At 36.9% G+C, this 27,965-nt stretch overlaps 1 protein-coding gene across 5 annotated transcripts in view; it reads left to right on the plus strand.

The window, feature by feature from the left end:
* The first annotated feature begins 923 nt into the window (after positions 1-923).
* The window catches only part of CCDC158 (coiled-coil domain containing 158), a 71,436-nt gene continuing 44,394 nt past the window's right edge, over positions 924-27,965 (plus strand). For 4 of the 5 annotated variants that reach the window (XR_006739732.1, XR_006739733.1, XM_045571543.1 and 1 more), the window contains exons 1-9: positions 924-1,032; positions 6,989-7,031; positions 14,164-14,303; positions 16,582-16,799; positions 18,100-18,209; positions 18,322-18,649; positions 19,233-19,309; positions 20,401-20,511; positions 22,623-22,737. Coding sequence is in view for 3 of the 5 variants with exons in the window: in XM_045571543.1 (XP_045427499.1) it covers positions 14,237-14,303; positions 16,582-16,799; positions 18,100-18,209; positions 18,322-18,649; positions 19,233-19,309; positions 20,401-20,511; positions 22,623-22,737 (1,026 nt within the window). In the remaining 2 variants the exon portion in view is untranslated. The remainder of the gene's footprint in view (positions 1,033-6,988; positions 7,032-14,163; positions 14,304-16,581; positions 16,800-18,099; positions 18,210-18,321; positions 18,650-19,232; positions 19,310-20,400; positions 20,512-22,622; positions 22,738-27,965) is intronic. The other variant, XM_045571547.1, reaches the window with a different exon arrangement.

Raw genomic sequence — 27,965 nt, forward strand, 5'->3', positions numbered from 1 at the left:
TAGGTTTGAAAGGCTATTTAGTTTTCTCTAGAAAGAAAGTCTCAGAACCATCCTAAGTAGACAAAAATCTTATTTTAAAGTTTGCATAATCTCTTTAGGCAACAGCTCAGTTGAAAAAAGAATAATCTCTTTATGTGTCTCCTTAAGATGGAGGAAAATCCCCAGCAGCATAATATGAATCTGAGAGTTCCCAAACTACTGTAATATAGCCAGGTGCACTTTATGGGCTTGTGACCTGTGCTCCATATTGAGAACTAATTTCTTGGATTAATACCCCCTGGTTTTACTACTTGAAATTTTAAATTTTATTTAAACTGGTGTTTTATATATGAAGATTGATGTGATAATAGAGAAAGAGCATGACCCAAAGAGGTACATACAATGGGCATTTTTTCCTTCCTGCACCATTCACGTATAGCATTTATGATGCCCCAGAACCACAGAATTCTGGTGGTCCATTGATACATGAGAATTCAGTGGGACTCAAAGCAAAAATAAGTAACATTTTCAGAAAATGATTACAATCCGGGAGCAGAGCCATAGGGGCCGGCGCAGGTTGGGATGAATGTGGGAAGATCCTCTGGGGAACAACTTCGAGAATGGCCTGGGCTAGGAGGCTGTCGCCACAGTGAGAGGCCTGGAGGGGCACAGAGTCCGAGAGGGGCCCAGATGCTGGGTCCTTTTCTGGGCAGAGCTGCCCGGATGGGAGGCCGGGCTGGTGCAGGCACCTGGCTCTTGGGGGAGGTGGGCGGGACTGGCACTCGGTTGCCCCGGCGACGGCGTCTGGGGGCGGAGCTTCTCCCGTACGTACCGCCCCCATGTCTCCGCCAGGTGCCCAACCGCCGCCCGCGAGCGGGGAGTGGGCGGGGCTCCGGGGGACGAGGTGGGCGGGGCCGAGCCCAGCGCCCCTGCCGCCAAGAGGATCCGCCCCTGCTGCCCCCGCCGCCGCCCGGTGGACGCAGGTGTGGCCGCCGCGCCCGCCGCGCCCCCGCGCGGAGGCGCCGGTCCCGTAGGATGAGGAGTTGGTTGCAGGTACAGAGGCCGCCTCGGCCCGGGAGCGGGGGAGCGCGGGGCCCCGGAGGCCCCGGACGTCCCGGAGCAGCGCGTCTTCCTTTCTTACCCTCCCAGACCTCGGTGTTGGTGGATTTACCAGGATGTGGATTTCGGGGATCGCAGGACGCCCCGGGGGCAGTGGCTGTAACTCCGGGACCACCGGGACCATGTGCAAAGTATTCGATTTGGGGCGGGGGACGGGGAGGGGAGAAAGAAACCGTGGATCCGGGCACAACATTGCTGTCCCCTCCGGTTGCTGCCAGCCCCCGGCGGGCGGGAGGCCGTGGAGGGTCTGGCCTGGGACAGTCACCAGCCCCGTCCCACCTGCGGGTGTAGTGAGGGCCCTGCAGGCCCTGGAGCGGCCGGTGAGTCTGGCTCCGCCCCGCTGTCAGCACCCATCAGACATGAGCTGCCAAATGAGTCCACCCCTTTGAACAGAACTCTGCTCCAGTCCTCTCCCAGGCTGTACCTGGTTCTATTGGTGTACCCACAGTGTTTCCCAAACTTCTCTCGTGATGAGAATCACCTGGTGGAGTTGTTAAACTACAGATTCCTGAATCCCAACTAAGAAGTGCTAAACTAGAATTTTTGGGAACATATAGGTAAAATGTATACTTAACTAGTGCTCTAAGACAGAGCAGTGACAGATTCAGGAATCTATGTTTTAACAACTCCACCAGGTGATTCTCATCACGAGAGAAGTTTGGGAAACACTGCTGTACAGGAAGGTCGGGGGGGAAAGTAGAGGAGAATAAGGGGGGCACGTTCTCAGGGGGTTTTGACCGGCAACCACTTCTTATTTTGTCAGAAAAGGGTATGAACCTTCCACGTGTCCCAGAGACCAGTTAGGCGGGACTGTCTCTCTGCGTGCAAAGTCGCGTGTGGGCGTGGGAGTGGAGGGAGAGGTCTGGACCTCCCAGCTCTGTACCATACATTTGGGGAGGGAAACTACGGATCCTGTCATAACGTTTTTAATCGTACACAATTATCTATCTGTGTGGTAGATAAAATGGTTTTTATGCCATAGGGATATTGTTATACTCCCAAAATAAAACGAGGGCAGAAATTAACAATTTATTCTGTATGTGCAGAGTCCTTACTGTTTCACAAAGAGGACTCAATGACGTCCTGTATGTTTGGGTCACTCACGTTAAAACTCTACAACTTATTAAATAGGACTGCTTATGAGCTGTCTGTTCCCGAACTAGATGGCCCAAAGTTATATGATATAGTAGGCTGACTAAGGGTCAAAAACATCAGGACCTAAGCTCTGGAAACTGTAATGTTATGAGGAAAAGAAGTCTTTGCAGGTATGATTTAGTCAAAGATCTTGACATGTGGAGATTTCCCTGGGTTACCTGGGTGGGCTCAAAATACAAGCACAAGTGTTCTTATAGGTGAGGGCAGAGGGCGATTTGATCAAAGAGGAGAATACAGGGACCACAGAGGCAGAGGTTAGAATGATGAGGCCCCAAAATTGAGTAATGCCAGCAGCCAGCAGCAGCTGGAAGAGGAAAGAAGTGGGTTTCCTAGAGCCCTGCCAGCACCTTGACTTTGGCCCTGGGAGGCTGATTTTGGACTTCCGGCCCTCAGAACTGTAAGAGAATAAGTGGCTATTGTTTTAAGCCACCACGCTTGTGGCAATTAGTCACGGCAATTACAGCATGACCAAATACATATGGTCATGCTTATAAGTCACATAGAATCAATCCTGTGTTGATGAATATTTTAACGCCCTCCAGCTGGGGCAGTGACAGATTTGATAATGGAGAACACTAAATATTTTCTTAAGCCCTGTAAACCGGAAGGCAAAATTTTGAACAAGGAATTTGGTAAGGAGAAAATAAATTAGGTGCTTAGGAAAGAGGTAGTCTGGCACTTAAAGTAAAATTTTAAACTTTTGAAAGTATTTCTATTACTATATATCACTGTATTTGCCCTGGTTTAGAGAATAAGGCTTGGTCCTCCGCTGAGACATTATTGGAAACCTTCATACCAAGAGTTGCAGACACCTGGGGATTGAGTCCAGCCCTGGGGAAAAGAGCAAAGCCAGAGTGCTTCTATGAGGGGGTGTTAACATCTGGCTAAAAGCAACCTTTAGTCATCTTGAAATGAAGACACTGTGGAGTTATCAGAGCGCACAGAGAAATCAGCGTTCAGTTTAAGTGATTGATTTCTGGGACGCAGGCTACTAATTTGCACCCCTGCTCTTGCCCCACAAACATCACAAAGAGAAGACAATTCAATTCCTTCTTGAACTGCTTTTTTGAGGTATAATTTATATACCATAAAATTCACCATTTTTAAGTATAACAGCCAATGAATTTTAGTAAATTTACAGAGTTTTGCAATCATTACTGCAATTCAGTTTAAAACATTTTCATCACCCAAAAAAAGCCCTTTATGCCCATTTTACAGTCAATCCCTATTCCCACCCCCAGTTCCAATGCACTTTGAATCACTGGCCTACTTCGGAGTTAAGTTTTAGTCCTTCTGCTGGGCTACTCCAATGGCCTTATTATTGTCCTCTTCTCAGTATATTGTCCACCCAGCTGCTGGAGGATTATATGCCCCTGACTAAAATCCTCCAATGGCTTGCCATCGCAATGAGAATAAACCCTGAAATTCTTCATATGGCTTTTTAAAGCCCCTGTGAGCTCTACCCTCTACCAATCTCCCCAGCAACTTCTCAGGATAATTTTGGGAAGGAAGGGATAAGCACAGCATTGCTTTGGGTGTGGTACATAGTTGGCTATCCATAAGTAGGCCTCTCATCCTCCCTCGAATACATGCAGCCTCCTTCCTCATCTCTCAGTGAACACTGAGCCCTTTTTATCCCAGGACTTTTGCATCTGGTATTTCCTCTTAGGATCTTCCCTAATCCTCTGTAGGGCTGACTCCGTTTACTCATTCAGCTCAAATGTCACCTCTTCATAAAGTCCTTCCCTGACCTACCCCTAAGTAGTTTCAACTTCATCTCTCTATATATTGTGTTATTCTCATCATTGCATTTAACCATTCCCAAAAATTATATTTTGATTTGTTTCTTTAGTGTTTCTCTTTCTCCATTAAACTGTAAGATTCATGAGGGTAGAAACCTGTTCTTAATCTTAAACAACTCTATCTCTAGTATTCCTAGAAGCATTGATCATAGCAGTACAGTGAAGCATTGTAAAGCATCAAAATGCCAACAACAGTAACTAATAATTATTGAATGCTGACTGTGTGCGAGGCCCTGTGCCACGTGGCTTGTATATGAATGATTTAATCGAAGTTTACTGTGTTTGATGTGGGAAGAGTAAGGGGAGCACATCCTCCAAATATTAAATGTCCTCCTCTACATTAAATTATTTTTTTCAGAGACATTGGATAGTTCTCATTCTCTTATTATTAGGACTAGAGGCCCAATACACGAAATTCATGAAAGGATCTTGGCCTCCACCACAGTAGCTGCCTCTGCCTCGGCCCCGCCTGCTGCCATGGCCAGGGATCTCTGCCACCTCTACCATGGCCCCTGCCCACTGCAGCTTTGTCCAGAAGGAAGGACGTCTGGAAGGACATCCAGTCTAATTAGCATATTATGCTTTTATTATTATAGACTAGGAACCCATTTGCAGGAAGATTCCTGCAAGCTGCTACCACAGTGGGTCGCTGCTGCCATCTGCCCCGCCCCACCTTGCCCTGCCCCGCCTGCCGCCATCACAGTTGCGGTTGTGCACCGCTGCTGCCACCCGTGCTTTCCTTCTGGCAGCCACCTTACTTTCCACTTTTCCTCTCTCTTCCTGCTAAGCTGTCTTCAGTCTTTACTCCTCCCTCCCTCAGTGTATGCAAATTAACCTCCATCTTTGTTGGGTTAATTTGCTTACTTGCTCTGATTGGCTGTGGGCATAGCGAAGGTACGGTCAATTAGCATTTTCCTCTCTTATTAGTGTAGATATTTATTTTAAAGACTAGATCAATGTATATTGCCATTAGTAATCTATTATTAAACCTCATTTTCCACATCCTTAAAAACTAAACTGGAGGATTTTGCTAGGAAGAAAGACTTTAGCAGAGTCTTAAAAGAGCAGGACATGCTGAGGACACAGCAAGTAGACCTTGATTGGGGCACAGGATATGTCTGAATGGAGATGAAGTTGGGAGGTTGTTAGGCCTGATCATAAAGGGTTTTGAGTTCTAGTCTTAGTTCACACCTTAATCTTTGAGCAAGATAGGACAAAAATGCTCTGATTTTAAAGGGAACTCTTAAAGATTGTGAGAAAGTGAAGCTAAAAAGATCATTTTGAGGTATTTTATAAGGTCTGTCAAGAGTTTACTAAAGAATGAAAGAATACAAAAGAACTAAAATGAACTAAATAGCATATTCCAGGGTTTGTTCCTTATGATTTATGCGCACACTTAAGTCTTCTTTGCCGAGTTAAAAGATATTAACAGAGATAGACTCAACAAAGTATGGCTGCTAATTGGATATGGAATTTGAGTAGATGAAGAATAGATAAAGAGCCCTAGCTGGTTTGGCTCAGTGGATAGAGCATCGGCCTGCAGACTGAAGGGTCCTAGGTTTGATTCTAGTCAAGGGCACATGCTTGGGTTGTGGACTCGATCCCCACCAGGGGGTGTGCAGGAATCAGCCAATCAATGATTCTCTCTCATCATTGATGTTTCAATCTCTCTCCCTCTCTGAAATCAATAAACATATATATTTTAAAAAGACACTGAAATGTCTAACCAAGGAAGTTAGTTTTATGGTGTTATCATCTGAGAACAGCCTAGAAAGCACATTAGATGGGAATATGAAGAGACCAGATATGGTGTAAAATGAATTTAAGATGACTGTAAACATATAGGCAGAGATACTAAAAGAACATATATTCGTTTAATTTTTTCTAAAGCCAGTTATTATTTTTTAAACAAATAGCATGGAACTTGATGGAAGCAGTGGAAATGTCTCTATCTGGCTTTGTTGTTGACTGAAATCACCTGGGAGAAGTCATCATATTTTTTTGGTCCTCTTTTCACTAAATGTTTTCCATAGTAAATTATGGAATGTCCAAATTGGAGAAGATTTTAGAGATGTTCTAGCCCAACACTTTGCTCTAGAGAGGACAGCCAGTGACAGTTGTCATCCCAACAGATGCTCATCTACCCTCACAAGCCTCACGAGGCACTCTAGTTTTCAGAATATCCATCTCCTGACCTAGAATCTACCTCCCTTTACTTCTAATCGTTAGTCCTAGTTCTGACCTAGAATCTACCTCCCTTTTCTTCTAAGCATTAGTCCTAGTTCTGCACATAGAATATTGACACTCATTTTTTTTCAATGAGGCAACTGTTCACTTAGATTCCACTGAGATATTCCAAAAATCCTAGTTGTTTATCATTTCAGTTCCACTTCTTAAACTTTACAGACCTATTTCTAACCCTCTCACAAAAGTTCCTTTACCTAGTAACGTTTCTAACCAAGCACAAGATCTGTTGCCTGGTCAATGCATCTCCAAGAAATAAAAGCAGGTCAGAAGACATTCAGGCGGCTATGTAAGTCAGTTTGGACTGTACCTAGAGAAAGATCAGGTCTGGGAATATACATATGAAAAAGGGGGCCATGTGGCTATATGTTTACTTTGTTATCTTAATAATGCCAATGAGATCTGTACCAACAAAATTAGATTGCACCAACAGGGAGCATGTAATTGAACATGTTCTATTGTGTAAACATAGCTTAGATAAGTGCCATAAAAATATACTTTCATAAATAAAATAAGCCCAAAGGAAAAAACTTTAAGGTTTGTATTGCTGTTGTATATAAGTGTTTTGGGTGTTGTCAGATCTTAAGTGTTGAAAATGAACTTGTGAATTGAAATTTTTGAAAATAATAAATTTCATCTAATGAAATATATATTAATAAGCATACTTTAAAATATTTTGTTTTTTTCAGGTATTAATAGGATAAGTGAAAATAAAAATATCCAGATATTAAGGTATCTCTTGTTTTATTTTTATACTTAAGAATTGTGAACATAAACAACTGATATACTTTATTATATCTATACTTGATCTGTCTTAGAAACCAAAGCCTTGAATTTGATGAATTTCTAGGCTGGAATATCTAAGATAAAGCCACAAGGGCTATATCTGTGGTTTTCAAACTCTGCTCAGTGGAGCCTTCTGTTTTCCATTATGATGTCTCAGGGCATAGAGGAGAGTGTATAGTAGGGATTCTAAAGATTTAAATAAAGATTTCTACTACCTAAAAAAGTTTGAAAAACACAACTTTAACCTTATTTAGTAATGGTGGAAATTGAGGCTCAGAGATATGTAAAGATTTGCCCCTGCTCTCACAGTTAACTAATGACAGAATTAAGTTTTCTGATTCGAAGTTCTGTACTTCTGTTCTGCCTCCTTCCAAGATGGTATTTTGTGCTGATGAACTATGATCTTAAATAGCTTAATTCTATATTGCATTAATATAGTTCCTGTGTTCACTCAATGCATTCTAAATCCACTTTCTTTTCTATTAGAAGAGTTTTATGAAACTTACATCTTCTTTATAGATAAATAAGAAGATATATAATAGCCATTTATTATGGAATTGAGTTAGTGTATTATTGTTATTCATGTTTTACTGTCCTATTATGTGGTACTATATACTTATTGATTGAAGGACCATATTAAGACTGCTCATGAGTTATCTTAGTTAACTCTTATTCTTTTCAGTTATACACTCTTTATCTCTATGTCTTATGGAGGTTAAATATTGTTTTCAAGATCACAGAGCTAGTGGATCACAGAGCCATTGTTTAAACCCTAACAGGCACTGACAACATCTAGAGAGAAAGAATGCGATTGAGAAAACAGACACTAAAATTAATGTAAAGTTAATAAGCAATTAAAATTAGCTCAAGCAGTGAGGTGATGTTCATTAATGTTCTTATATTTATGTGATATGTTATTGGGATCAATCTTGGGGAACTTTAATACACCTGCAGACTGGTTCTATGAGATTATGGATCAATGTTATAAAATCCCAATAGGGTGGGAATGCAGATTGGTGCAGCCACTGTGGAAAACAGTATGGAGTTCCCTCAGAAAACTAAAAATGGAACTCCCACTTTACCCAGTGAACCCATTTCTAGGAATATATCCCAAGAGACCAGAAACACCAATCAGAAAGGAAATATGCACCTCTATGTTCATAAAGGCACAATTCACCATAGCTAAGATTTGGAAGCTGCCTATGTGCCCATCAGCAGATGAGTGGATTAAAAAACTATGGTAAATCTACACAATGGAATACTTTGCTGTGGGAAAAAAGAAAAAAGAAGAAGAAGAAGAAGGAGGAGGAGGAGGAGGAGGAGGAGAAGGAGGAGGAGGAGGAGAAGGAATTCTTACCATTTGCAACAGCATGGATGAAACTGGAGAGCATTATGCTAAGTGAAATAAACCAATCAGAGAAAGATAAATATCACATGATATCACTCATTTGTGGAATATAACGAACAACATAAACTGATGAACAAAAGCAGATCCAGAGACAGAGAAGCATCAATCAGACCATCAAACCTCAGAGGGAAGGGACGGGAGTGTGGGGGTAAAAGGGAGAAGTCAACCAAAAGACTTGTATGCATGCATATAAGCCTAACCAATGGACACAGACAAGAGGTGGGTGAGAGCATGAGTTGGGGGTTTGGAGGAGTAATGGGGAGATAAGGATACATATGTAATACCTTAATAAAATAAAATAAAAATATCTCCAAAAATTGGGGGGAAAATCCCAATAGGGGATAATCACACAGCCACCTTGGTCTTTTGGAAGCCAGGAGAAGGCTTCTCTGGAAGATAGAATGGTTTGGCATTCTATGGGCTTGAGTCATTAGCTGATTAACATAACACATGTTATAAATAATCTGTACCCAATTAAAATAGAGCACAGATTCTAAGTCAACTTACTATAGAGACAGTGACATTCTATCATGATCACGGGAGAGGTCCACATTGAGTAGTCATAGACAATCAGGGTGAGGATTGTTCTCATTGGGGAAAGGATAGCCACACAGCCACCTTGGTCTTTTGGAAGCCAGGAGAAAGGGTAAGAACCCAGGAAACACTTTAAAGCCCTTTAACTCAACTGTATAACAAAAATGAAAGTCTGTACACCGTTTTCCTCCAAAAGTCCTCTTGTTGTGGTCTGTGGTTTCTAAGGTCTTTTCTGCAACATTCCAATGGAATAACCAAGGTAGAATCTTTACCTAGCAATTACTTGTCAGAAATATAAGGCTCCTTTGACTGGGAATGTGGTCACAATTTTAAATCAGGCAGAATTGTTCATAATTAATCCTGGGCATTACCAGAAGAGGCCAAGATCTCATCTTTGTACTTTACTCAGAGATTTAAACAAATACAATGTAAATTCATGTTATGATCTCCAATACAACAGGTATAGCATTTTAACAATTTATGATTTATTAGGGCTAAAAAACTTTTTTTTTTTTTTTACCAGAAATCCTTAATAATTTAGTAAGACTTATGCCTGAAATCAGGTATAATGTTTTAGTTCTTAAAGTGTAATGAAATTGGAGGAACGCTGAATGATTTGACCAAACTGAGGACTTGGCCAATCTAAAATAGTGAAAATCCGAATTCAAGTGTTTTTAAAAGAGATTTCCTATTGTAAAGTTCATAAAATAAAGGTGGCATTGGCAAATAGAATTACTAGTCATTTTCTTTACAAATAAATGTTTTATAATTATTGTTTAACTAAATCGAAGCTTTCTTTTTTAAACTATTAATTTTCCAAGAAAAATATTTCCCTCTGATGGTCTGCTACTCTTCAATGGGCTGCTGCCTATGCGTGGATTCTGAATTAATGAGTTGATTTCATTCATCATCTTATACCAAAGTAAGTAAATGTAGTTTCCATATCAGGATATTCTATAGTCAAAACTCCTTTCTTCTTTTCTCTTTTCCAACTACTAGTTCCAGTTCTGCTTATCTTGCTCATAGGTTCTGTTTCATGCTTGATACCAAAAACTGTAGTATTAAGCAAAGTGGATTAGTGTATGATTGCCCAACACTGGCTATATAATTCTGCCTGTCCTCATTCCTTTATGCTTTTGATCTATCTCTAATTTGTGATAATAACATTACTCAGTAATTTGAATTGTCTTAGTGTTTTTCATCATACTGAAGAATCCCCAAATGCATCATTTTAGTAGATAAGTAAAAGTATACACTATACATTCATGATAAAACTTGTTTAAATGAGCGTTTTTCCCCCAAATAACAATCTCTTCTATTTAGAACATTTAAGTTGCCTAGCGATCTTGACTAACATTATTATAATTCTTGATGGAATGTCTCCATACCTACTACTTTTTTGCTAAAATTGATAGTATGAAACATATTAAGGAAGAATTTATCCAATTGTAATTTTGGCAGATTGCATCTCAGTAATCAAAAGGGAGAAACTATGAGTGAAATAAAAAGGAATTCTGTTCAATAAAATTCCCTTCAGCTCACAGGTTTAAAAAAAAAAATCTTTTAACCCTATGCTTACAATTATGAATTAATGTAAACATGATAAGCAGTATGTTATATGTGATGTTCCTCTCTCTGTCACTTTGATAGTTTATGTTTATATATTTTGTATTGTTTTCTTTTTTTTTTTTTTTTAAGAATCAGGATTCTGATTCATTACTTTTATCTATTTTTCTGTTTTCTACCTCATTAACTTCTGCTTTTATCTTTATTGTTTTCTAGCATGTGCTTTCTTTTGTTTTACTTTTAACCTACCATTTGGTGTTAGAAATTTAAATCACTTATTTTCATTCTTTCACTTTTGAAATAGAAATTTAAGGCTAGAAACTTTCCTTTTTTCACTACTTTGATGTTTAGATACTGATGTGTAGGTTTTCATTGACATTATTTTTCAGAAATTCTTTAATTTCTGATGTTATCACACAATTTATGTTTATCTAAGTGATTGTGTTATATCGGACAATTAGAACTATTATAATATCTTTATTACAGAATGTGCCTTTTACCTTGAAGTGCCCTTTGTCTTATATACTGTTTTTCACCTTGAAGACTTCTTAGTCTGGAATCAGGATTTTAATCCAGGCTTTCTTATTGTTTTCATTTATCTGGCAAATCTTTATCTATCACTGTACTAGTATCAGTGCCTTTTAAGTATCCTTTTGTGTACAAAATAGAGTTGAATTTTTTTAAGAGTCTATTTGAAAATCCTTTTATTTGAATTGGCAAGTTAAGTTTCTTCATGTTTATTGACATGACTGTTATATTTGGCCTAAATTCTATCATATTATCTTTCTCTAAAAGCAGTAAATTAAAAAGAAATAAAACTTGTGATATTATTATTACATTATTATTTTGTGTGTAATTACTGCATTATATTCTATTTGCAGTATTTGTTTGGTGTTTCTTCCTTATTTTTTCTTTTTAAAATTCTTTTGCCACTGAGAAGTTTTTTTTTATTCTAGTGATTACCTTTGCAGTAATATATTTTTTAAAAATATATTTCATTGCTTTTTTACAGAAAGGAAGGAAGAGGGATAGAGAGCTAGAAACATCAATGAGAGAGAAACATCGACCAGCTGCCTCCTGCACATCCCCTTCCAGGGATGTGCTCACAACCAAGGTACATGCCCTTGACCAGAATTGAACCTGGGACCTTTCAGTCCGCAGGCCAATGCTCTATCCACTGAGCCAAACTGGCTTTGGCTGCAGTAATATTTTTATAGTGCACTTATAAACTCCTTTTTTCCTTATTTAATTTGTCAATTTTAAATGGTATCTTTTGACAATCATGTTTTAGTCTCAATTCTGCAGTTGAATATTTATATGTTCATCACAAATTGTTTTGTAAAGTTTTTCAGTCATCTTCTTTTTTAATGTTTGTCTGTATCTTTATTCCAAATTTTAGTTTGAAAAACTAAAAACCTGCAGAAAACCCAAAAGATTTCCACCAGGAGTTAAGACTTTGCCACACTTGCCAGTTGTCTTCTGGTTGGATGAAGCTTCACCCTCTCTAGAGATTCCTCAGAAGGGCACCTGTGTACAGTGTACAGTCAGAACTATTTTTCTATGGCTTCGAATCTTTCAAAGGAGATCTTGGCTGCATATAATGTCTTACCTAAGTTTTTATGCGCTTTCCTTATATTTCTTTAAAATGCTGCTTTATAGTTGCCTTGCTTTGTATTGTTGTTTTTGAGTAATCTGATGCTATTGTAATCCTCTTGCCTTTGAAAAGTAGTTTATATTTTTTGCCTGAAGATTTTTTTCATTGCCTTTAAAATATTATTGTTTTACTAGGATATGTTTCAGAGTTGATCATTCTATGTTGATTTTCCCTAATATGAAAAATGTGTAAATTAAGGTCTTCCTTTATTTCTAGGAAACTTTCTTGGATTATAGTTTTAAATAGTAGTTCTGCATCATGGTTTTGATTTTCTTCTTCAGGGACACCAATTATGCTCACTCTCCTTTGCTTATCTTTCATTTCATTCAGTTCTTCTTTCACCCATTGTATGTATTTGTCTTAGTTCTCATTCTCTTGGTTGTTTTCCTGATTTTCTTCATGCCTTCATTAACTTTTTAGTACAATTCGTCCTCTCTCATGTACTTTGTTATTTGGTGTTAATTTCTAATATAATTTTGTCTTTTTCTACCTTGTTTCATGACTTCAACCAGCTCTCATTTAATTTCCTTATGTTTGTTTGCTAGTTTTATTTGTTTCTTATTCATTTCTCTTGTTAAGTTTTACATTTCTGATTTAAGGGTGATTTTTTTATATCCCTAAACGCTTGTTTGAGAATATTTAGTTCAGTTTGTATTGTTGTGTTAATTTTCTTTGAATTCATGTTTGTTGGTGGGGCAGCAAGTGGATGGGGAGGTAAGGACAACTTTTAATCAGCAGAAAAGATTTTATTAGCATTTTCTTACATTTTGTAGTAGTTTTGTGTGGATGGGGTCTGCTTTTGTCTATTTCTGTTCATTTTGTGAACAGAATTCCTAGTTTGAGAGTGCCCTCTTCCGGGCAGTTTCTTTTATGGATGGTGATGGTGGAATGGGAGGGGTAGGAGAGTTGGCATATCTTGCTTTCTTTTTGTATGTGATGGAATTTCCCCCTTTCCCTTTCTACCATGTCTCCAGTGGCGATCCCCTCTTCTCTTCATATCTGATTCTCCCCCGAAGCACTGCTTCTCTGAGGCTGCCATTTCTGGTCCCTGCACACTTTCAAGCCGTTAAGGCATAGCCAGGGCTATGGTTTCAAGTTCCAACTTTTGCTTAGTGTCTCAGATTTTTTATTATTCACTTTCTTTTGTCTGTTCTTATTCTCATCCCTCTGCTCCTTTTGATCATCTCCTCTCCCATCCTCCATACCCTCGGGCTTACAGTGGTGGGAGGCAGACGGTGGGAGAAACTTTGGGAAATAATTTTCCTCTGCTTGCAAATAATTTGAAGATTATGGTATTCCCTGTCTACTAGAGATACTGAAGGGGTCCATGTGGCTTTATTTATTTGTTCCCTTTGTTGATTTTATGGTTATTTTAATAAAATTAGGGGGAGCTTTGGAATCAGACCACCACCATTGTTGTCCAAATTCAGACGTCCCTTCTTGGCCTAGTCTAAAATTATGAGCACTATTTGATATCAAAGAAGTTTTTCAGTTTATAATTTTCTGGTTAGTGACTTTTTTTAAAGCTAATTTGTAACTTTTTTTTTTTTTTTTTTTTTTTTTACTAAGGAGATATTTTCTTCCACTATTTGATAATGAAACTTTATGAAAGACACTTGAGAGAAAAACCTCTTTTCCCGATTAGAGTTAGTTTTAATTATTATAATAACTAAAGTATTAGAGTGTTGTTGTTTTTTTTAGGTTTTCTTTAATAATCCTGTTGGCCATCAAAATCAACACTTTTTACAATACGATTCTATTAATTTTTAAATTTTATATAATACATTTTTTTCTATAAATATTTTCCTGGTGAAAAATTATTACTAAATTTCAAATGGGAACAAAGTTAATTCCATTTCAATAAATATTTTCACATTATACCTTATCAACAAATATTGAATCCCTGTCTTTTATAGATAAGAACTAAAAGAACCTAACAGTGAAGCATTCATATTTCAAGATTTCTAAGAAGAGGCAGCAATATTTAATATGGAAAAAAAACCTTGTGCATCACATAGTGAAGATTTATCAAGTAGTGGCATCGCATCCAATGGAGGTATATGTTCTTTATAAAACAAAGTGGGGAAAATTAAGCAATTTAGTATTCATTCAAGCTACTGCTTTTAGTATGCTTAACTGTTCAGCACAGACCTTGGCCATAATGTTTTTTATATTCTTTATAAGTCTACTTTTTGAGAAATTGTTTACTCTTTTAAAATAACATATCTTTTTCCTTTTTTTTAGCATATGTTAACATTACTTTTTGGCTTAGAAATTGTTTTCATGTTGAGCAACTTCAACACATTCCATGTTTCTCTAAACACCTTATCTTCCTTCATCGACTCTAAGGCAGAATTCTGTATCATTTTGACTTCTTTTCTCTTACCAACACTCACAGCCAGTCAGTTACTAAGTCTTGCTCCTTCTATTCACAGAAATGTATCTCAAATTCTGATGTGTAATCTTTTTGTTGGTATTATTTTTCAGAAATTCTTTAATTTCTGTTCATATAACACAATTTATAGTTTATCTAAATGGTTGTTATAACAATTAGAAGTAATATCTTTTTAAAAATATATTTTTTATGGATTCTAGAGAGGAATGGAGAGGGAGAGAGAGATAGAAACATCAATGATGAGAGAGAATCATTGATTGGCTGCCTCCTGCACATGCCCTACTGGGGATCAAGCCCACAACCCAGGCATGTGCCCTTGACCAGAATCAAACTTGGGTACCTTTAGCCCACAAGCTGATGTTCTAGCCACTGAGCAAAACTGGCTAAGGATAGAAGTAATATATTATGGAATGTGCCTTTTAACTTTAAATGCACTTTGTCTATTTAATACTAGAGGCCCAGTGCATGGATTTGTGCACTAGTGGGATCCCTCACCCTTGCCTGCGGGTATCAGTCTGACAGTCCCTGAGGGGATTGCTAAAGGGTGCACAAATCCCTGTACTGAGCCTCTAGTATGCATACAAAATCTTTGGTTAATCTCTCCCTCCTTCTTCCCACCTTCCCTCTGAGATTCATCAGTCTGTTTCCATGCCTGTGCATTGAGTGTCTGCTCCGTGGTGGCCAGTGTATGTCATAGTTACTAGTTGAATGGTCGAATGGTTGGATGGTTGCTTAGGCTTTTATATATATAGATCCTTTGGTCTAGAAATAATTGTCCATGGTTCTTGGCATCATTCTTTGGACTGCTGGGTCTGACTTCGAGTCCTTCTTTTGCATGAAAGATAGCATAAATTTTCAGCTAAGTGCTTTTCACAGCCTGCTTATGGATGGCCTCTTACCGTTGCACACTGTCTCTGTCCCTTAGTGCAAGTCAGCAGTGTGTCTTGAATATAATTCTCTAAAGCCTCTATGGGTCTTCTGTGAATATTCCTGGGTTTCACTCTTTTGGTTTTTCCTTTAACTCATTGGTATTTCCTTAGAGCACTCCTCTTGGTCCTCTTCCTTTTTCACTCTATATACTATCCCTAGATGATTCCACTGATGCCAAGCATTTGCTAGAATTCATATGCTGATAATTCCCAAATTCCAATCTCTGAAGCAAAAATTCACTCCTGAACTTCAGATCCATGTTCAGTATTTGCAAACCAAACATCCTCATTGGATGTTGCTAAAGCCCAAAACCCAAGAAAAATACTTGACACTTTCCTCTCTTTTACTTTTCACATGTATTGCTCAAATCCATGCTTTTGTTTTTATCACCACTGCTCTCTACTTTAGGGCACACTCTTGCTATTTCTTGCCTGCAACATTGAAAGCCTTTTCCTATGTGGATTCTCTAACTTCCATTTTATCCCAGTCAATGCATTCTCCACACTGAAGCCAGAGAGCTTTTTCAAAACACATATCTACTTATATTGACCCCCTTCTTTCAAATCATTTAGTGATTCCCCAGCGCTTTCAAGATGAATCCAAACTCCCTGGTATGACCCCACAAGGCCCTTCATGATCTGTCCTACATTTTCATTTTCATACCTGGCCACTACTTTCCTTTCACCCAGAATATGCCATGTTGTCTCAAGTCTCCTTGCCAATAATTATGGTGTTTCCACTATTTGGAATGCCCTTCCTTCTCTTGTCCTCCAGACAAGGTTCATTCAGCTCAAGCATCACTTGATCACCATCAGGTAAAACTCCCTCCTTCTTCCTGATCTGCTCCTTCTTTTTACCATGTGCTCCTCTTTCAGAGGTACTTTCACTTGTCTATTTGCCTCAGGAGACCTTGAGCTCCTTTAAAGTACAATAAGGGAATCACCTAGGATAATGATTGCCACAAAATGATTTTAGTAATAAGCTAATTAATTAATTATTTACTATTTAGGTTCTTCAAGTCCATTTTTAATGTCACCTATACGTGGTACAATAATTGAAAACACATCAGCAACTGGAATTGTGACACAAATTCCCTTTTTCCCTAAATATGAAGTAGAACCTGATCCTCACAGGAAAGTCATCCCTTACCCTGGAAAAGAACACATTGAACGTGTTTTGGAGGAATATTCACATCAAGTCAAAGATTTGCAGAAAAGACTAAATGAAGTGAGTTGCAGTCTTTTCTTTCAGTACCTGATACTGGTTTGGGAAGATAGTGAGGCACAGTGCCTTGGAATAGAACCTAAATTTTCTAGAAGAAAAACTTAATGGATTTATTGGTTAAACTTGCTAATTAAGCCTATGCCTTCTATTTCAGTATTAAAAGTTGGATTAATGAAAATTCTACATACTAACTTCTGGGAATATATCCTAAGAACTTAAAACACCAATTCGAAAGAATATATGCACCCCTATATTCATAGCAGCATTGTATACAATAGCCAAGATCTGGAAATAGTCCAGATGCCCATCAGTAGATGAGTTGATAAAAAAGCTGTGGTATAGCCCTAGCGGGGTGTCTCTGTCAGTTGGAGTATCATCCCATACACCAAAAGGTTGTGGATTTGATTTCTAATCAGGGCACATACCTCAGTTGCAGGTTTGATCCCCATCAAGGCGCATGAGGGAGGCAACCAATTGATGTTTCTCTCTCACATTTATCTCTTCTTTTTTATTCTTTCTCTCCCTCCCCCTCTCTTGCTCCCTCCCTTCCCTTCTCTTCTCTAAAATCAATAAAAACATATCCTTGGTGATGATTAAAAAGAAAAGTTGTGGTATATTTACACAATGGAATACTACATGGCTGCAAAAAAGAAGGAAATTTTACCCTTGGGGACAGCATAGATGGATCTGGGGAGTATTGTATTAAGTGAAATACGACAGTCAGAGAAAGACAAATACTATATTATCTCACTTATATGTGGAATCTAAAGAACAAAATAAACTGACAAACAAAATAGAAACAGAAGCATGGATATATTTAGAATAGACTGACAGATGTCAGAGGGGAGGCGGTCTGGGTAGAGGAGTGTAAAGGTGTGTGTGTGTATGTGTGTGTGTGTGTGTGAAATGGGGGCATCTGTAATAGTGTCAACAATAAAAATAAAGTTAAAAATTAATAATATATAGATTTTGGAAATTACTGGCTGTCAGGAACTATGTTCCTAATGAAGACTAATTTAACAATAATCAGATAGTATATTATAAAATTGTACACCTGAAACCTAGATAATTTTATTAACCAACTAGAGGACCGACGCACAAAATTTGTGCAAGGGGCTTGGCTTTCGCTGCTGCGGCAGCTTGCCTCAGCCCTCACAGCCCTGGCTTTGTCCTGAAGGTCGTCGGAAAGGTCGTTCGGCTGTCCGGTGTAATTAGCATACTATGCTTTTATTATTATAAATGTTATCCCAATAAGTTTAATTAAAAGGGAAAGACTAATTTGCATGGCATTCTATTTTTTCAGAGCAATGAATTGCATGAGAAACAGAAGTTTTACTTAAGGCAGTCAGTCATTGACTTACAAACAAAACTTCAAGAGATGCAAATGGAGAGAGATGCCATGGTGGACATCAGGTTGGGATCTGTTACTGAGATCATTTTAGAGCTTTACTCTTTGTAGCGTATTACTACTTGTGTGATTATGAATTTCATCAATATTGTTTTTCCTCTTTTATTTATTTCATAGGCGCAGGGAGAGTCAGTCCCAGGAAGATTTAAGAAATCAGCTTCAAAATACAGTTCATGAACTTGAAGCTGCTAGAAGCCTTAAGGAGGACATGCTGAATGATAGCAACACACAGATAGAGCAGCTAAGAAAGATGATGCTTAGTCATGAAGGAGTGCTTCATGAAATTCGATCAATCCTAGTTGACTTTGAACAAGCCTCAGGCAAGAAAATATATGAACACGACAGCCTGTCTACTATCCACTTCCGCAACATGGGCTCAGCTATTAGTAAAATCCTAAGAGAATTAGACACAGAGATTTCTTATCTTAAAGGGAGGATATTTCCAGTAAGTGGTGAGAACACTACTTCAATTTTATATTAAAATTTATTAAGACAATAGTATTAGGCATATAATTTTTTAAATTCTTAAAAGTAAGTTCTCATTTTTGTACTCTAAAATACCATATGGAGTTGCTTCCACAATGAACTCTTATAATAAAGGGAACTAGCTTGATTGACCTATAAAGCTTCATGAGAGTATAGCCAAAGTAAAAAAATCTAATAAAATACAGTGACAGAATGTATTCAGTTTAAGTATTACTTCTTTTTTTTTTTAATATATTTTATTGATTTTGTACAGAAAGGAGGGAGATAGAAACATTGATGAGAGTCATTGATCAGCTGCCTCTTGCACACCCCCTACTGGGGATATGCCCGCAACCAAGGTACATGCCCTTGACCGGAATCGAACCCGGGACCTTTCAGTCCGCAGGCTGACGCTCTATCCATTGAGCCAAACCGGTTTCGGCAGTTTAAGTATTACTTCTATTTGCATCTTTTAAAAGCATTCCATCAGTTGAAAAAATCTCTAAATTTTCCAAGCTTTAGACTTACTGGTTTCTAAATTCATATCTCCTTTTTATAACCAGGTAGAGGATCAGCTTGAAGCACTGAAATCTGAATCACAGAACAAAATAGAAATGCTTCTTCAACAGCATCAAGATAGGTAAGTGCCTGAGTGAGCTAGAAAGTCACAGGGAAACTGCACCACAGGTCTCCAGTCTCTCATCAGTAATCGCAAAATCTAAAAAGCCCTGAAACACAGAAATTTGTTTTTCATAGGTTTGTGGTGAACTGTTAAAGAAAAAAATTATCCTGACACTTGTTAAAACATTAGGGAAGGCCCAGCCAGCATGACTTAGGAGTTGAACATCAACCTATGAACCAGGAGGTCACGGTTTGATTCCTGGCCAAGGATTATGCCCGGGTTACAGGTTCAATCCCCAGTGTGGATCCTGCAGGAGGCAGCCAATGATTCTCTCTCCTTCTCCCTTCTTCTCTGAAATCAATAAAAAATATATTAAAACACACACACACACACACACACACACACACACATCACAAAACAGTAAGGAAGATTTTATTCAAAACTATTGAAATAGGAGTTTGCATTACAGAAAGATCAGGCTCAACTGCTAGAACAAAGACAAGCCAGAATTCATAGCAAGAAGCAGGGTGAGGGGGTCATCGGGTGGAAATTGCCAAGAGGATACATCAAGGGTGAGGGGATTCTCACTAAACTAAGCAAGATTCTTACCAAACCCAGGCATTTTAAGGAGGTGGGCGGAGGCGGGAAGGCCTAGTTAAGAAGCAGGCCCAGAGGAGCCGGACTAAAGTTTGGTCAGGAGAAAGCCTTTGTCACTCATTTGTTGGCAAATCTACCTGAGCTAATGTAAAGCTTTTTTATCATCTTTATGATTTAGTGAATATTTTAAAGCCTGTTATTGCATTAGAAATATGTTTGGCCTATAGGATACTTCCCCAGACCTCTCTGGGGATGTCATATAATATATAGTCCTTATAATTTATTTCCTTTTGTAAAATTTTTTAAAATCCTGAATTCTAAAACCTAGTTGGTCCCCAAAGGATTTAGATAAAGGACTCTATATCTAACTTAGACACTGGTAATAAAAAGAGCAGCATATTCAAAGCCAAAACAAAATTTGGGAGTATTGAAAATTATTTGCATAATTTACATGCATAATCTTCTGTATCAAATAGCAATCCCCATTTTTTTTTTTTTTTTTTTTTTTACAGGATTGAGCAGTTAATACGTGAACATGAAATAGAAACAACAGGACTCACTGAGAAGGCTAGCAGTGCTCGAAGCCAAGCCAATAGTATTCAAAGTCAACTGGAAATCATTCAGTATGTGTGTGCTAGGGGTTTGAAATTGAGTCATAATCTTCATTTTAAGTTTATTTTCTGCTTTGAGTTGTTTTTTAAATTGCTTAATAATTGAATTCACAAAAAAGTAAAACTTTTCTAACATTTAAATTAATAGAAAAGATACTTAACATATAGGTAATGTTATATGACCATATCAGGAGTATTATAAATATTTGGACCTTTTGGGATTGGATGTTTTAAATATTGTTCATATTATAACTAACAGTATAAAACAAACACATGTGTGTATAAATATATATAATCAAAAGTACAAAATTATATAAATAATTTGAGCTTATGTGTTGAAACTTTATATGGACATTTTCAATTATATACAACGTAAAGAGAGAAGAGTTTCATGAACTCCCATCTACACATCACATAGCTTTAATAGTTAACATTTTTGAGCTTTTTTTCTTTATTTTTACTTTTTAAAAAATGTCTTTATTGATTAAGGTATTACATATGTGTCCTTTTCTTCCTCCAATTTCTTCTCCTCCTCCTCCTCCTCCTTTTCTTCTTCCTTCTTCTCCTTCTCCAAAAAAACTTTTTAACATTTCATGTAATAATGGTTTGGTGGTGATGAACTCCTTTAGCTTTTTCTTGTCTGTGAAGCTCTTTATCTGACCTTCAATTCTAAATGATTGCTGGGTAGAGTGATATTGATTACAGATCCCTGCTTTTCATCACTTTGAACATTTCTTGCCACTCCCTTCTTGCCTGCAAAGTTTCTGTTGAGAAATCAACTGACAATCTTATGGGCACTCCCTTATAAGTAACTAACTGCTTTTCTCTTGTTGCTTTTAAGATTCTTTCTTTGTCTTTAACCTTTGGTATTTTAATTATAATGTGTCTTGGTGTGGGCCTCTTTAGGTTCATCTTGTTTGGGACTCTCTGTGCTTCCTGGACTTGTATGTCTGTTTCTTTCATCAGATAGGGAAAGTTTTCTGTCATTATTTTTCAAATAGGTTTTCAGTTTCTTGTCTCTCTCTTTTCCTTCTGGCACCCTCATGATGTGAATGTTGGTACATTTGAAATTGTCCCAGAAGCTCCTTACACTTTCTTCATATTTTTGAATTCTTTTTTTAATTTTTGCTGTTCTGTTTTTTGCTTCCTCATATTCCAAATGCTGATTTGATTCTTTTTTTTCCTTAAATATATTTTATTGATTTTTTTCAGGGAGGAAGAGAGAGGGACAGAGAGCCAGAAACATTGATGAGAGAGAAATAGCGATCAGCTGCCTCCTGCACACCCCCAACTGGGGATATGCCCACAACCAAGGTACATGCTCTTGACCGGTATCGAACCTAGGACCCTTGAGTCTGCAAGCTGATGCTCTATCCACTGAGCCAAACTGGTCAGGGCTGATTTGATTCTTGGCATCCTCTACTCTATTGTTGAATCCCTGAAAATTATTCTTCATTTAAGTTAGTATATACTTTGGACTGGTCCCTTTTTTAAAAAAATATATATATTTTTTATTGATTTTGTACAGAGAGGAAGGGAGAGAGCTAGAGAGTTAGAAACATCAATGAGAGAGAGTCATTGATCAGCTGCCTCTTGCACACCCCCTCCTGGGGATATGCCTGCAACCAAGGTACATGCCCTTGACCGGAATCGAACCCGGGACCTTTCAGTCCGCAGGCCGACGCTCTATCCATTGAGCCAAACCGGTCTCGGCATAGACTGGTCCTTTTTTATGTTTTATTCTCACTAAGTTCCTTGAAGTTCTTATAAAGTTTCTTGAGCATTTTTATAACCATTGTTTTGAACCCTATATCTGGTAGTTTGCTTGCTTCCATTTCATTTCGTTCTTTTTCTGGAGATTTCTTCTCTTTCATTTGCATCATGATTCTTTGTTCTGTGGTTTAGCTGAAATTTTGATGTGGTTGTGGGAGATTGCGAGTACTGCGTTTACCACCATCTTGGCCCTTCCCCTATCAATGCATTTTTTAGCTTTAAATAAGCAAATTTGGAAAACAAAGATGACCAGCTTAATAATGCCATGTAAAATAGCTAGAGTGTGCTTAGGTATCACACTTATTCTTAATTTGCTCTTTGATTTTATTCCCCCTGTAAACCCTTCTTAGAGAACAAGCAAGAAACCAAAATTCAATGTATATGCGTCAACTCAGTGAACTGGAATCTACTGTTTCTCAGCTCCGTTCTGAATTAAGGGAAGCCAAAAGGATGTATGAAGATAAGGTGAGTTTAGACTTTGCTTCTCTGCTTCCAGAGGTGGTTATACACAGAATCAATTATATAGAGTTGATAGTTTATTTTAAAATGAGAAATCAAAGTAATCATTTCAAATTAAAAACACTTTATAAGATGGATGCCAACTAATTTTTATTTTAATTGTTTGCTCACATTAATTCATCTTAGAAAAATGTTTTTGCATACTCGTAAGTTTTCTAAAAAATAAATTAAGACTAAGGCCCTTTTATTTGCTTTTACAAGGCTTAGCTTTGGTATATGCTGGTTCAGTACCAGCTGCTCTCCTACTTGGTACTTTAGGGGCTAACTCCTACTTATTCATCACTGTGCAGTTAGAAGACTGAATTAACTTTAAGATTAGTCTAAATAAAAAATAACTAGCAAGTTAATTCTTCATCTCTATACAATTTCTCTTAAAACCAGATATTCATTTATGTTTTACTTATTTATTGATTTTTCTTTTTTTCTTTTCATTTTTTTCATTGATGTTTTATATTGTTGTTTTCTCTCACGTTTCATAGCTAAAGAGAAGTATTCATTATCATTATCAACCATTTTCTAGATCTTGGGTTTTTATTAGCTTCAAGCATTTATAACACAATAGAGTCTCTTTAAAACAATCAAAGAGCTGCCATTCAGAGAAGCATGTGTTCTTTTTTCCTGAGAGAAGGGTGACCAAATACATGCCTCTTTGCCTGGGATATCCCAATTTACACCTGCTATCCCAGTGTCCTGGGTTGTGAATTCCACCTTTGTCTCCAAAGTGTCCCAGTTTGGAAGATACATTCCATATATAGTCATCCTACCTATAAGAGACCTTATATAGTTATAACCATCACTTTTAGCAATTTCTCACACCCTAGGTTATTGGGAAAATATAGAGTATAAGGAAGATGCCAGATATCCTTTATAAAATTACCTAATTCTACAGGATAGCAGTTCAAGAAAAAAAAAAATCTTCTCATGGGAAGAGGCAATTTAATATTGTAGCACTGATTATTTCACCATTTGCCTTTTTTTGAGCACCCCTTTATTTAATAATTACCACTGTCACCCCTGTGCTGGCCACAGGAGGGGGCTGGTTCTCCTAGTTTCTCTGAGTCAAGCATGTAATAGAAGATCTTGACCTTAATTTCCAGTGGCACAGCTAAAATAAGAATGGAAAATTTAGATATGACTTTATTAAAGTCTAAACAATAAAGAGTAATATGAGACTATATAATCTCAGTTATGAGATTTGGATCCTCTAGATGAGGGCGGCACATTGGCAGAACTGAGCGCTGACAATATGACAGCTAGGGAGGAAATAGGACCCTTGTTGTGTTATATCCAGTACAATAGCTGTTATTTATCACTACTCAAATCATTTTGAACAGGTTAAATATTATTGTTTATTGACAAATGAAACCCTTTGAAAAGTCATGAAGTATTAAATAAAACTTTTTTTTTCTTTTACATGATTTGAAATTGCTGTAGCTTTCCATTGTAATGTCTCTTGGAGAAAGTATCCTGTCATAAACTAATATGCATACAGACTGATACATAACATCATGCTGCTCAATTCTAAAACAGGCATGGTGGAAAATTTTAGTAAATACTAAAATATACACCTAAATAACCCAAAAATAGTTTCTGAGTTTTTATAAACATCTCTTTGGCATTGTAAAAGCAAGCATAAACATCCAGATAAATGACGGGATGAACTTGTTGTATGAGTGTTTTGAGGTCATATAGACACAAACATGATATTAGGGTATTGTCTTATTTTGTTCTAATGTAAACAGATTTTGACAATCTTAAAAACTCAACATTAATAGAAATAAGGGGGCATATCTGATTAATTAATTTAACTCAAACCACTGAGATTTATAATGCAGCATTTGAATCTAATTTAATTGGTACCTAATTGATGGGTAACTCGAGTTTCTTAATAGTAACTGCCTTTAGACAGGGGACACTGAGGGATGGTTATCCAGTCATGTTCATAGAGGCTGGAAGATATTCTGGCCTGAAAGGCATTAGTGCATGTTTGAGCTAAGAAGATCAAACAAATTATCAATAGGATTGCATTTGGGGGTCATGAAAAATGTCATTGTCATAACCTGATTTTGTTATAATGAATTGAATATAGAATCTAAAAAACACAGATTCTTCTGTTTAATTTATTTTCATGAACCTTGACTTTACATAGTAAAGCCTATTAAAACTTTAAAATCTACTTGATTTTTCACTGCTTCAGTGCATATTTTAGTATATACTGTCAAATAACAATAAAGAAAAAGGCGTCAAATAAAATAAGACATAAAAGTTGTGTTTAAAAGTGAGACTTATTGAAAAAGAAATGTATAAGTGTGCGTAGATATTATATATCAAGACATTTTATGAGAAGCAGCATTAGCATTTTTTCCTGAGGCCATATTCCTTCAGATAAAAAGTATTTATCATTTTAAAAAATTGATGACATGACAGGTCTGAACAAAACGTTTCCAACTAGAATGCATAAATTATGAGAAAACTTGTTTAGGAGGGCATTGTTTCTTTCAGATTAACCAAAATATTTTCATATTGATAAAAATAGAAATTGTGTTTTGAAGAAAATTTTAGAGATAGCTTTTGTAGCTTACAAAAGTGTTTTACTGTAATGCTTTTTTCTATTCTTCTCTTTCTATTTTAGGAGAGCCTCCAGAATTCCCCTTTACGAATTTGGACCAGTAGAAGCTGTCACTATTGGCTCTGTAGATTTGGCTTTACTCTTAACTTTCGCTTTTTTACAACAAAAATATCTCATAACCTTGATTATAAGCTGATTTTTCCTACTTTGGAAGCATTTGGGGCTGAATTTCATACTCAAAAGATTTAGTAGCACTGGCTGGAGCCGTATACTGGGCGGGAAGATTCTGTGCAAACCTGTTTGCATAGTTCTGCCAATGCACCTCGTGCTGACCTGCAGCACCCCTTATTATCCCCCATCTGTGTTGTTTTGAGCACAGAAAACAAAAGATCCAATTCGAAATGATTGGTAATATCTCTAAAATCACTGAACAATTAGAATGAGACCCCAGTACTTATTTGGCCAGTGATCAAAAACTAAGAGATTAATAGATGGTGAAAGGGAAAACCAGTGCTGCTATTTAAAAAGAAAAGAAAAAAGAAAAAAAATCTTTAATACATCTCAGATGTCAGTATTTATTATATGGACATTTTAAAAGGCTTTCTTTATAGTGTTGTTGTTTTTTTACAGCTGTTTGTATCAGCTCAGCTGCTACATCAATGGTTTTCCCTTTCACTCTCCATTCACCTTTTTGATTGATTGGTTGATATAAATATTTTTATTCTAAAAAGTGAAAGGTAAAAGCAGAGCTATAGCAGCTGAGTCAGTACTGACAACTACCAAACAAACGTTCCTGCAGGGGTCTGGAGGAACTGCCGATACCTAACCTTAGACAAAAAGGCTCTTTAGTTTTGGTCTCATACATTTTATCATCAAGCTTGATGTTATCAAATGGTCATCCAAATATTTTTTAAATGAAAACAGACATAAAATAACAAGTTTAAAGTTAAGCTTTTAAAGCACATATACGTACAAATACTGTGCTCAATGATAGGGTTTTGTGCCAGGCTCACTATGAGTGGAAAATGGTTTAGTCTTATGAGTAACTTTTCAAGTCAAAAGTGTTCTTATTAAATTTATAGCTCAAAATATGGTTTCTTTGATTATATTTTGTTCCCAAAGATAAATGGGAAATACAGAATTTTAGCTTTATCAATACTGTTTTTCTCATGTGAAAAAGTATTTAGAAGCAGAATTGAAAGGAATTTGAAAGATCATCAGGAATATCTTTTCAAATTATAGATGAAAAAAATTGAGACTCAAAATTTTTATGTGACAACCTGGATCAGAACTTAAGATGTTTGACTCTTAGTCTGATCACATCGACTCTCTGATCACATCTGTTGACCCAAAGTAAAAGTTAGTGCTTTTTCCCCCTAAGTATTCCTAGTACCTGTATTAAGTGTGTGCTAACTTAGTCTTTCCTAATAATAATAGAACTGAGGAGATTATATAAACTGGTATTATTTATTCATTTTCTTTAGGAGGCTATTTGTACTACAGAGGTTGAGTTGTGCTGCTTTTTTCTATATATGCCCCCTAGGAGCACAAGGGTGAAAGTACTTTATAGGATTATTAGAATCTATCAACACAATTCTATCCATAGCCCAATATTTTATATATACTGTACCTAACTCTTGTGAAATACTTTTTGTATATAACATACAACCAAAGTTAAAACAAAAATTTAAAATATATCCCATTTAAATATTAAAATTTACATTCTAATCCATGTAGGCTGTGATACTACTCTGTAGGTAAATGTGAAACTGTTTGATAATCCTATATTAGTACTTTCTTAAGTCATATATATATGTGTGTGTGTGTGTGTGTATAGATAAAGATATATAACTTCTATGTATGCATACTCATTTATCAATGACATAGTTACATTGTGTGTGTATAATATGATAAGTATGTGTAGAATTAATAAATGAAGATCTTAAATGAACCTAGTCTAGGTAAAAATAGTCGTCAAGAAAAAGTCTCTCTCATATGTTCTCTAAGAAGGTTTAATCACAGTGCACTATCCAAATCCATCAGTAAGTTTTATCCTTGACACAGAAATTTCAGAAACCTTTGAATGAATGCCTTAAAAGTAAGAAGAAACATATGCTATTAGCAAAGTGCAGACATGAAAAATGTCTTATCACTGGAAAGTAGATGATGAAATAGTATTGTAGTATCACATTAAAGATCAGCTAACATTAGAAAACACTAAGTAGCAACATGTTCTTATCAGTTTAATATCTCAGTATCTAAATTATGAATTTCTGTGGCTCAACTAAAATCTAAGCTGAGCCTCCATCCTCTGAGATCTAAACCTCTTAGTCTACAGGCTGTTAACAGTGATGGGCCTTCCAGCAGGTCATAGAAATTCATGGTCCACAGATCAAACAGTTGCCCTGTCTGTGTGGAAAAAAATACACCTGTAACACTTAAAATTAGTGTTTATCTCATTTTATAAAGAAAATTAGGATGGGAATATATCATATGTATAAAAACATATTAATATATTTATATAATATATAAAGTCACCCTTTTCTAATAGTGTGACTATATAATAATAATAACAGTAACTAAAAACTTGTTGCCATTCATTATT

The sequence above is a fragment of the Pipistrellus kuhlii genome, unplaced genomic scaffold (assembly GCF_014108245.1).
Source record: "Pipistrellus kuhlii isolate mPipKuh1 unplaced genomic scaffold, mPipKuh1.p scaffold_m20_p_1, whole genome shotgun sequence".
Lineage (NCBI taxonomy): Eukaryota > Metazoa > Chordata > Mammalia > Chiroptera > Vespertilionidae > Pipistrellus > Pipistrellus kuhlii.